At 41.4% G+C, this 12,027-nt stretch overlaps 1 protein-coding gene across 5 annotated transcripts in view; it reads left to right on the forward strand.

The window, feature by feature from the left end:
* KIF2A (kinesin family member 2A) overlaps positions 1 to 12,027 on the forward strand; it is an 87,274-nt gene that overhangs the window by 62,507 nt on the left and 12,740 nt on the right. For 2 of the 5 annotated variants that reach the window (XM_032801173.2, XM_032801170.2), the window contains exons 16-17: positions 7,423 to 7,490; positions 11,760 to 11,873. In XM_032801173.2, the coding sequence (XP_032657064.1) occupies positions 7,423 to 7,490; positions 11,760 to 11,873 (182 nt within the window). The remainder of the gene's footprint in view (positions 1 to 7,422; positions 7,491 to 11,759; positions 11,874 to 12,027) is intronic. The other 3 variants (XM_032801174.2, XM_032801175.2, XM_032801171.2) reach the window with 2 other exon arrangements.

The raw sequence follows: 12,027 nt of genomic DNA on the forward strand, positions 1-12,027 counted from the left end.
CATCTCAAAGAATCACTATTACTATAAGGTTAAGTAACCATTCTTTTCACGCTTGAAAAGACTGAACAGACTCAGAAAAGACTGAACAGATTAAATTAGATTTTGTTTTGCAGTCCTCCACTGAGTAAGACCAAGCTTGAGAAATATTAGCTAAGGGTAACAGTTTAGGAAAATAAGACCCTGATAAAAGAGACTTGGAACAAGCGTGTCTTCTCCAACGATGTTTACTGTCTCTGTAATGTCAGCCTGCTTCCAAATCAGTGTGCAAAGATTTTTGTCGATACATGGCAGGTAACTAGAGTGTCAAATTATAGCTTGCTAAAGTAATGAAACAATAGGCAACAACAGGTGAATCATTCCTCTTGAGACCTGAATACATTATAAATATTTACAAAGCATCTTCTTTGGCTGTATTTTACACTAAGAACCTGTTGGTTTTGTCTATGTATTATGCATGTTATTTTGTAACTGAATGTCTTTGTGTCTCCTCTCTCGTGTCTGTATCTCTCGTTCATTTGTGATATGTGAATTTAAAAATACGGGGCTTTCGGTAATGACAGCTGCTGTAAGTAAGATTGTCTTTCCCCAACAGAGGTTGATCTAACAGATATTACGTCATTGCCCTTGTCTCTCTAGTGGAATTTTTTCACAGTTATACCTAAATATTGCAGCATATGTAGTCCTCTGTCAAATATCTTCTGAATAGATTGATTTTAGCAAGTGAAAGAAACTAAAAGGTCTTGCTGCGTGTGATGTTATTGATGTCTTTTTCACTCAGTACTCTTTAAGAATGGAATGTGTAAACAAATGCAAAGCTGTATTTAGAACAGTGTGAATGATACAGTAGTACATTCACAATACTCAGTTACTCAGCTCTCCTGAGGTATTGAAACAATTGTCAGGTGAGGGCTTAGTTTGAACACAACTTGATGCAAGCTAATGCCTGATACCCCCTTTACACAGTAATGGCTTTGCAAGGTTTTAGAAGCTTGCACATCTTGTTGATTAGGTCCCATAATAATTCATAAAGAAAAGCTTGTGGCAGTCATGTGATCTGTTTAAATGAATCATTTTTTCTGTTTTTCTTAGCAACCAGTATGTACTAATATCAGAGGTTTAAATTTGGTATGGGATAGCAGGACTCCCTAGACTTTTCCAGCCTTCTCTACCCCCATATTCTGCCATTCTCTGCAGTAGGAGAATTTCTTCTCAAGATGATGAGTGCTCTTGTACAATACGCGATCTTCACTATGCTACACTAATCTTCATCTGTTTCAAACTGCTGTTGTCTGGACTGGCAGAACAATGTTACTGTGAAGGATTAGAGACATAGTTGCCCTGAGTAGTCCCATGTTTACCTTTTCCTGTGGCACTTGGAGGAGCAAACTAGATAATGTGGAAGAGCTAGGACACAGTTATGCCACTAGTACCTGATTTAGCATAATTAAATTTACTGAATGTTGAAAAGACACTGCGAGCTGCAATATTTTACTTTGATACTTAATTTGAAATTGAAACAAGAGTAGGATCCAGACCTCTCTGTTTGATACTTTGTTAGCAATTTAAATTTATCTATAGATAAAGTTCCCAATCCAGAAAAGCATCTCTGTTCAGGAAAGCATAAAAGCATATATTTAACCTTAAACAGGCTCAAGTGTGGTCCTGTATTGGGGGCCAAAATGAATCCCTTAAATTAGTACATCTGTCAGGTCACACAAGTGCTGAAATGGAGAACAGTTCTTTGAGTAGCTCAGCCATGTGTTCCACTTAGGTGTGTGTGTACCAGAGCCGGATGATTTTGTGTTTCACTACCTGTGGAAGGGCATTGCTTGTGCCTTGTGGCCATAGCCGCTCCCTGGCTATATGAGGCGGCGCCGCCCCAACCTTCTTTAGTTCCTTTTTACTGCTCGGGGCTGGAGTCGGAGGTCTGTGTGGTCTTAACCTCATAACTTCTCCCTATTTTAGTGATTTTTCTAGTTGTATGTAGTTAGTGTTGGTTAGATTAGTGTTAGTTGTATTTAGTTAAGTATTCCCTGTGATGCCTTCTCTGGGGTTTAAGCATTGTTGTCATGTGGCGGCGTGATCCCTAACAATGATCACCATATGTGGTGCTTGCTGTTCTTGAGTGAGGCCCATGTCAAGGAGTGATGTTTGATCTGTAGATGGTTCACAAAATGGATTCAAGTGGCTAGGGATCTTCACCTAAAACAGCACCTGCTCAAACAGGCCCTGTGGCATGCTTTGACACAGAGGCCCTTATAGAATATCAGGGTTGGAAGGGACCTCAGGAGGTCATCTAATCCAACCTCCTGCTCAAAGCTGGACCAATCCCCAGACAGATTTTTGCCATAGATCCCTAAATGGTCCCCTCAAGGACTGAACTCATAACCCTGGGTTTAGCAGGCCAGTGCTCAAACCACTGAGCTATCCTTCCCCCCCGCCCACCTTAAATTTTTTAATATACTTTTTTCGAGACACAGATCAGCGGTCACTGTCAGGTTCCGAGAGTGCTTCTCCTTCGCACTCTGGAGCAGGCACCTCTCCAGAGAGATGGAGGAGCTGTTTCCTATCAAATACATTGAGGAAAAGGTCACATAAGATCTGTTCAGACCACTCCAGGTCTCATGGGATCTCCTCTGCCTCCTCCAGGAAGAGCATGGACTAGCCTGGGATTAGTGCTGGTGTGCAGGATGGTGCCGAGTGCTTCTTAACCACGCCTGGGTACCAAGTTGGGAAGGTAGAGACCCTGTACTGTTGACTCCAGTTCTGGCCTCAGGTCATCTGTTGAGTCTGGTACTGATGGCTGGCAGTAACTATTTCCACATCCCTGGCAAACCAGAGGCTACAGACATCCTTTGCCTTTTTGTCCCAACTGCTCCTTTGGTCCAGGACTTTGACAGGGCTGCATTGTTGATAGCCCATTGTCTGGACAGGCTGCTGAACCCTTGGGTCTGTTAGTCCCACAGCCTACTGCTCCCCTTCCACAGTCTGGACTTGGTGTAAGGAACTTGGCACCAGGAAACTCCTTGTCACGTTGCAGTCAGTAACACAGATGTTACACTGGTGGCTTTCACCACCTTCCACTTAGGCACTTGCAGCTGTTTCAGTATCACTGGTGACTTCAGGTCAATACCGTTTCTGGCACTGGTGTACTTGATGCTGGCGGTACCGCTTCAATTATTGGTGCCGATCCGTGCCTCGTTCTGGGTGACAGATGAATTAGACCATTTTCTTGCTCCCTCAGGACTAGCTTAGCCTTTATCCTCAGAAACCTGAGACTCCTCAGCATTGAGGTCAGGATCTTTCTCCTGTTCTTCATCACCTGACCCACATTGGGGCCCATTTATGGGGCACTACAGGCACCAGGATTGGCACTCGTCTTGCGGTTGGGATGGGGACTCCCTGGCCCGGTGTCTACTGGCCACCAATCCCTATCCTTACCAGCGCCCAATCCTTCCTCTCATATGCATCAGTGTGCACTTACTTGACTGGTTCAGATGCTCAACACAGGAAAGTCAACATTGGTCGTTACTCAGAAAACTGAGTTCATTATGGCCCTAATAGACTGTACACGTTCGAAAGCGTTCCTGCTGATTGACTGTGTGGTCACTGGCCTGCAGAATTCAGTGCACATTGGCTAGTGTCCAAGACATCTTGGATTGTTGGTTGCATCTTCAATTGTTGGGATTTACGCTTAGCTCATTGAGGGACATCTGTTGTTGATCTCAGCCTTTCATCTACCCTTTCATGTAAGACTGGTGTTTTCCAAAGTCATAGTGGCGAGATCATTGAAAGGAATTCTTCGTCTCCATCCACTGGTAGGGGAACTGTTTCCCTTGTGGGACTTTAACATGGCCTTAGCAGCTTTCAGAGGACCTCTGTTCGAGCTTCTGGCATCCTACCCGTTTCCTCTCTTATGTCAAAAAAAACTGCTTTCCTCATGGGAATAACATCTGCGAGTATGAGAGTTGCAGTCTTTGATGGCGGAGTCTTCTTATGTGGAGTTCTCCAAAGACCAAGTGATGTTGCAGCTGCACCCAAAATTTGTGTCTAAAGTGGTCTCTGTTTCCTTTAAGTCAAGCAGTATATTTGCCTGTGTTTTTTCCCTAAGCTACATTCATTCTTGGAGGAGCAGTGCCTTTGAACATGAGACATCAGACAATATCTGGCCTTTTACCTGCATGATACTAAACCCTTTTGGGCTTTGCCTCTTCTGTTTTATGTCATATGCAGACAGTATGAAGGGACGAGCAGTCTCCTCACAGGTGAACTCTAAGTGGATAACTTCCTGTGTCAAGACTGCATACGAAATGTACGCTACATACGAAATATACGCTACATACAGGTCCGTTCTTAAGTGATGTCTCAATATTGAACATTTGTGAGGCTGCCACATGGTCATTGATACATACATTTACAAACCATTATGCCATTACAGCAGCATCCAGAGCAGATGCAAACATTGGGAAGGCAGTCCTGCAGTTCTTGTTTAAATAAACTCTGAGCTCCAACCCCAGAGGGTACAGCTTGAGAGTCACCTAAGTGGAATACATGGCTGCATCTACTCAAAGATTACTTTACTTTAACTGGTTCTTTGAGGTGTGATGCAGATGTTCATTCCACGACCCTCCCTTCATCCCATCTGTATGTCTCTGGGCATTCAGAGTGAAGGAGCTGAGGGGGATCCGGGTGATGACATATCATATAGCCATGGGAGAGACCTATGGCTATGAAGTGTGAGTGTCCCCCTCTACAGATACTGCTAGGTAAAATTCTCCAGCTTTGGTGCGCTGGGCATGCACACACCCAAGTGTGCATCACATCTCGAAGAACCACAGTTACAGTAAGTAAGGGAAGAAGAAAAATCTGATAATTCATTCCAGGATCCAATAGACTGGGCCTCTCACTTCCTTTTTCAGTGAGCCTTGCTTTTTAAAAGCAAAATTCTGTGACATCTGGAAGAAAATCAACTAATCTCCTCTATTTAATGGGGATTGGGGCTCTTTTATAAAGATTTAAACTGAAATGTTAAGTTGACAGTAACTCTGCACTTGAAGACAGGATTGTTAGGGAGTTTAGGAATCTCCTGCATGCAGACTTTGGCTGACCCCTAGCCTCTCCCATTCAGTCAGACATGTCTGCTGCCATCCCCATGTGTCCCTGCACCCTCTCTCAGCCTACCCCATCTCCATGTGTCCCTGCAACCCCACTCAGCCACCTACTGTCCCCATGTGGCTCTGCACCCCACTGCTCCCCATCTGGCCCTTCACCCCCACTCCCATTTAGCTCCCACCACAGTCTGTCCTCCCCCACTATCCCTTCTGAACGCTAGTCTAGTCTGTGTGGCTGCCCAGCAGCCCCTGTGTCCTGCTGTCTGTTTTCCCCCCTCTTACCCTATCCCGTGCCTTCTCACCTGACCCTGCAGGCAGGGCACTCTGCGGAATGCAGCCTGTCCTCCTCCCTGTCGGCTGCTGATTGTTCTGGCCAGTGAGATGGCTGCCCTCTGTTCTTGTACTACAGCAGCCCCTGGTGGGCAAAAGGCGTATCTGCAGTGCCTCTTCAGTAGAATGTATTTTCTGTGGAGAGAAAAAAATCTGCAGGGTACATGAATTCTTCACGTGTGCAGTGGCACAGAATTCCCCCAGCAGTCGCCAATGTATGAGAGAACCTATACATGTAATATATAGGTTTAATTTTATCTGTAGGCTAGAGCTGCTCAGTGAGATGAAATTTAAGCACCAAAATTAGAATGCTAGGACGCTCAGTATTATGAGAGGAAGTGGGAGTAACAACCACCCATTTCTCAGACTCTCACCTAAAATTAGATTTTATGTTTGTAAATGCTGGCAGTCTCACATAGGAAAGGCTTCTGAATGAAAGAGAACCATGGAATTAAATGGATGCAGCTCAAAATTGTGGTGGTTTTACTTTTGTGTAAAGAACAATAGAAGTTGTTTGAAGTTGCCGTGCATGGCGCTGGTGCTGAAATAATGAAGTAAGGTGAATGAGATGGACGTAGTTGAAATGATGATGATGCGTGTTTAATGCTGTTTTGTCAATTTCCTAAAACATGGAGTCTGTGGTAATCCCCCCCCCCCCAATCTGATCCACAGTTCATTAAAGGCTGCAGAAAGACAGACTGACTTTCAGTAGGCTTTTGGATCAGACCCCAAGCATTGTATGAGGTTCTGTACCACATCAGAAGAGCACTATGGGTCTAGTAAATGTTAGTGGTTCATATAGGGTGCTTAAGTAAATACTTAATGGCATACAGCACCTTCAAGTTGTTTCACCTGTTATTAGCAAATCAGGTATCCTTAGCAGTAGTTGTCAGAGCAGACCACAGGGTTGCTAGATAGGAGGTGAAAACCCATATGGCAGTTTGCCAAGTTTGTCAAATTGGAAAAATCTCTTCCAGATCCCAAAACTGATGATCTAGCCCCTGGGATCAAAGGAGACCCATTATATTAGTTTAAGGGTGGGACTGAAACAGGGGGCCCCAATTGGCTATTTGCCAGGGCAACAAACCTAGCCAATCGCCAGGTCCTGTTAATACTCCCACCACCCAGTGGCAGCAGTGGTGGGTGGTCAGGGCTGGATGTAGAATGGGATAGCCTCTCCCTGTGCCCTGTACCATGAAGAATAGGGGTAAGAGGAAGGGGAGGAAGAAAGAGAGAGAAGCACCCCCTTCCCTTCCCCCCCATACACATTCTAAAGGCAAGTGGGAGAGGGAAGTAAAGGGAACACTTGGGGCGCTGCCCTAGCTGCTCCCAGTTGAGATCTTATACCCCTCACACCTGCTGAAGGCGTCTCCACTACTCCTGGCCCCATCAAAGCCTCACCCTGGCTAGCAGGGTGACCATTTAAGGTCTGGAAAATATAGCTTTGTAGGGAGAGATGATAGACGGTCAATCAATTTGGTTTATCCAAAAGAAGGTTAAGAAGTGACTTGATCACAGTCTACACATACCTACATGGGGGAGAGATCTCTGGTAGTAGACAGTTCCTTAATCTAGCAGAAAAAGGCATAGTTTGATCCAGTGGTGAGAAGCTGAAACTAGACAAAATCAGACTAGAAATAATATGGAAATTTTTAGCAGCAAAGGTAACTAAACATTGGAATAATTTACGTTGGGATTGTGGTAGATCCTCCATCACTCTGAAGTCTTCAAATCAAGATTGGGCATTGTTTTAAAAGATGTGCTGTAGCTCAGCCAGAAATTATGGACTTGATGAAATTACTGAGTGAGTTTCTTTGGCCTGTGTTATGCAGGAGAGCAGATTAATTTATCATTATGGTCCCTTCTGGCCTTAAAAATGTGTTAATCTATATGAAATCTGAAGTGCAAGGTAAACTTATTAAGTTCTGCAGTGTTATTCTTTTTACAAAAAGTTTGTTGACTTATGGTTTGTTTTCTCCAGATTGCTACTATCTCTCCAGGGATGGCATCCTGTGAAAATACTCTAAATACGCTGAGATATGCAAATAGGTATGGGAAATATTTTATTTATAGCTAATTTAGCTGTTGTATTAGATCTCTGAATTGTGGTATTCTGTGACACACAATTATTTTAGGCACTTTCTAATTATTTTTAGTATGCTTGCATTTCTTTCTAAAACACAGACCAAAAGACTGATCCAAGTATTTATTTTATTTGAAGTTAATTTCATGCTTGTGACAGGTAACAAGTTAACAGCACTGGAAACTGAATTCCAGTATTTGTTGGTAGACAGGACTACAACAGTGTGTAAGCACCTTCACACTGACCAGTATGCTTCAATCCGGTTCTGGAGGTGTCACCTTTTGGGGTAAGAGGACAGGTTCAGTCTCCTTGTGGACCTCATCTGAGATGGTCAGTTGTAGTGTATACACTTTTTCACTAGGAATTGAGACCCCCTTGCCGTGAAAGGCACAGTATTGCTTTTCAGAACCTGAGCTTCCAGGCTGGTCTAGAATAGAAAATGTTGCTGCTTTAACTGTGTTGGTATAATTACATCCACAAAAAGCCCTGGTATGGATGCAGTTATACTGGTGTAGAACTGTGTGTACTAGGGCTTTTACTGATGTAAATATAGATATGTCTACACATACATCGGTGTGTAGAGTACAGACCCTGCATGCTCGGCTAGCACAGGTATACAGTGAGGCACTGCTTAGGGGAGTAGAGTATGGACAGGCGTAACCTTACGGTATGCTAGTGATGTCCTGCTTAGGACACCCAGAGCTGTGAGCCACTGTTACCACTCTGTCACTTTGGATGCAGTGACGCTAATGATTTCTGAGTGTGTCCAGTGAGAGGGACTGGACACTTCAGGGAGACATCTCTGGGGACCTTGGGTGTTGGGGTTCACTGATTGTTACCTTGAAGACAAGGGTTTGAATAGCAGAGCTTGAACAGCTGGTTCATGTGTCAGTGAACTTACACACAGCTTGGCAGCGGTGAAGCTCTCACTCTTGCTGAGGCAGAGTGGTAATTCAGTTATTCACAGCTCTGAGTGTCTTGGAACACTATGACGTTGTGCTCCTGCATGGCTTTCTACATGCCTGCTGCTATTTTTAGCAGTGTAGTGACCTGCTGCTGGAGCCTTTCCCTGCCACAGGGAAAGACTCTTGACAGCTCCCCGCTGTTGGACCTTTCCCTGCTCCCTCTCCACTGCCAGAGTCTTTCATTGCTACGTGTACCAACATATTGCAGGGATAGACAAGGCCTGTATCAGCAAAAAATCACACTCCTCACTGATACAGTTATAACACTCAAACTTTTAAGTGTAGACCAGCCCTTCTAGATTCCTCCTTTCCCCCACTATTTCTGTTTTTATTTTAAAACTGTTTCTTCCCTTCAAAAACCAAAAATGCTTTTTACATGTTTCTGGTTGAATGTGGATGTCCTGTATTGCTTTAATTTCGTCACTTTTACCTTTTTGACATAAGTACAGAAGTATGCAATACAAACAGGATCTTTTGTCACCTGTAAATTTAAGTTTTCTTCTAAACTTGATAACTTGATCTGTAAATGCATAGAATAATACGGTTGGGCATATACTTTAACTGTCAAGAAGTGGGGAGGTAGAATTTCTCTTATTTTTGTATTACTCCTTTTAGAAGAATTGGGCTTATGAGTAGAAATGGGTTGTCAGGGACTTCTCAACTGCATAGTGTTTTCCAGAGTTCGCAAAGAAAAAAGAAATCTTTGTAGATTTAAGAAACATTTTAAAGTTACTGTATATTTGAGTATACTGCTGGAACAAGAACTATGAAATAAATGTTCAGCAGTAAACATATGAGATCCTTGAAGAACTTTACTTTTTCATAATTAAGGGAGGTAGTTAATTTGTTTTCTATTTCAAGCATATAAAACTGTCCCTGTGCTTGTGATGTTGTTATGCTCTGCAAAAATAATGCACTGCAAGCCTGTATGTGTTTTTAATATTTCTGTAACAAGTTTCTTAGAAAACTTGGTTTACGTTTTAGAGAGACCCATATACTGTGCAGAAGTATTTAATTATATTTGTCTTTGTATGCCAAAATCTAATAGGAACCTAATATTTGTAGACTTTGTCCATACATTTAAATCTTGCACTTGCCTTTGTATTTTAACTCTTAATGCTCTTTTAGCAATGTGTCATTTTCATATCAATTTTAGGGCTGTCAATTAACCACACTTAACTCACGTGATTAACTCAAAAAAATTAATTGTGATTAAAAAAAGAATCGCGATTTAATCACACGGTTAAACAATAGAATACCAGTTGAAGTTTATTAAATTTTTGCATGTTTTTCTACATTTTCAAATATACTGATTTCTAGTACAACACAGAATACAAAGTGTACACTGCTCACTTTATATTATTTTTATTACAAATATTTGCACTGTAAAAATGAAAAATACTATTTTTTATTTATCAATTCACCTCATACAAGTACTGTAGTGCAATCTCTTTATCATGAAAGTGCAACTTAGAAATGTAGATTGTTTTGTTGTTACATAACTGCTCTCAAAAACAAAACAAAATGTAAAACTTTAGAGCCTACAAGTCTACTCAGTCCTCCTTCTAGTTTGTTTACATTTATTTACAAGAGATGCTGCTGCCTGCTTCTTATTTACAATGTCACCTGAAAGTGAGAACAGGCATTTACATGGCAATTTTGTAGCTGGCGTTGCAAGGTATTTATGTGCCAGATATGCTAAACATTTGTATGGCCCTCCATGCTTCGGTCACCATTCCAGAGGATATACTTCCATGCTGATGACGTTTGTAAAAAAAAAAATAATGCATTAATTAAATTTGTGACTGAACTCCTTGGGGCAGAATTGTATGTCTTCGTCTCTGTTTTACCTGCATTCTGCCATATTTCATGTTATAGCAGTCTCGGATGATGACCTAGCATGTTTGTTTTAAGAAAACTTTCACTGCAGATTTGACAAAATGCAAAGAAGATACCAATGTGAGATTTCTAAAAATAGCTACAGCACTGGACGCAAGGTTTAAGAATCAGAAGTGCCTACCAAAATCTGAGAGTGACAAGGTGTGGAGCATGCTTTCAGAAGTCTTAAAGAGCAGCATTCAGATGCAGAAACTACAGAACCCGAACCACCAAAAAAAAAAATCAACCTTCTGCTGGTGGCATCTGACTCAGATGATGAAAATGAACATGCATCGGTCCGCTCTGCTTTGGATCATTATCAAGCAGAACCCATTATCAGCATGGATGCATGTCCTATGGAATGGTGGTTGAAGATGAAGGGACGTATGAATCTTTAGTTTATCTGGCACGTAAATATCTTGTAATGTTGGCTACAACGATGTCAGGCAAACGCCTGTTCTCACTTTCGGGTGATGTTGTAAGCAAGAAGCAGGCAGCATTATCTCCTGCAAATTATAACAGTTTGTTTGTCTCAGCGATTGGCTGAAGTAGGACTGAGTGGACTTGGGGGCTCTAAAGTTTTACATCGTTTCATTTTTCAGTGCAGTTATTTTTTATACATAATTCTACATTTGTAAGTTCAACTTTCATGATAAAGAGATTGCACTACATACAATAAAGAGATTGTATGAGCTGAGTTGTTTTTTGTTTTTTATAGTGCAAATATTTGTAATGAAAATAAATTGAGCACTGTACACTTTGTATTCTGTGTTGTAATTGAAATCAATATATTTGAAAGTGTAGAAAACATCCACAAATATTTAAATAAATGGTATTCCATTATTGCTTAACAATGTGCTTAATCACAATTATTTTTTTTAATCACTTGACAGCGCTAATCCAATTTATAAATAAGTGACTTCCTGTGGATATTATATGAACTGTAGACACATTAAATAATGTGCGCAGTTTACAATATGCATGAAACTGGGTAGTATGTAGTTTGAAGTAATTATAATTGTAGTCACTTGATATTTTGAAAAGAGCAATTCCATGGAATATTGAACTCGGGCCAAATTCTGTTCATTATACCAATGTATACCCAGAATAACTCCACTGAAGACAGTGGAATTATTACAAATTTACACTGCTGTAAATGAGCAGAATTTGGCCAGTTGAATTTTCCTAGAAACAAGCTTGAAACTCAAATTTGAGGAAGGCCTAAATGTCTCAACACTGTCTCTAAACATGTTTTATCTTAAACAAACTGCTTCATTTGTTTCATTCTTTTCAAAACTATAAAGGAGAATGCTAAATGAAAAGTTGTCATTTTAATTAATGTCTTTACAAGAACACTTTCTTTTAATATGTTGCTGTATCTTGCTACTGCAGAGTAAAGGAATTTGGAATTAGTCCTTCAGACATTCCCTTCTCACAGAGTAGTGGCAGTCGCTCTGATCTCTCTCCTTCCTATGAGTATGACGACTTTTCTCCTTCGATCGCCAGGTCTACTTCATTCTATACATGGAATCTTTATTTTAAGTTTTTCTGTTTAGCTGTATAATTTTACAGACCCAAACCTTCATTTATTCCCTTGCCTTGAGTCATCGCATACTTTGTTTTCGTCCTGTTTGACAGGTGATGGTACTGCATGATCTGC

The sequence above is a fragment of the Chelonoidis abingdonii genome, chromosome 6 (assembly GCF_003597395.2).
Source record: "Chelonoidis abingdonii isolate Lonesome George chromosome 6, CheloAbing_2.0, whole genome shotgun sequence".
Taxonomy (NCBI): domain Eukaryota; kingdom Metazoa; phylum Chordata; order Testudines; family Testudinidae; genus Chelonoidis; species Chelonoidis abingdonii.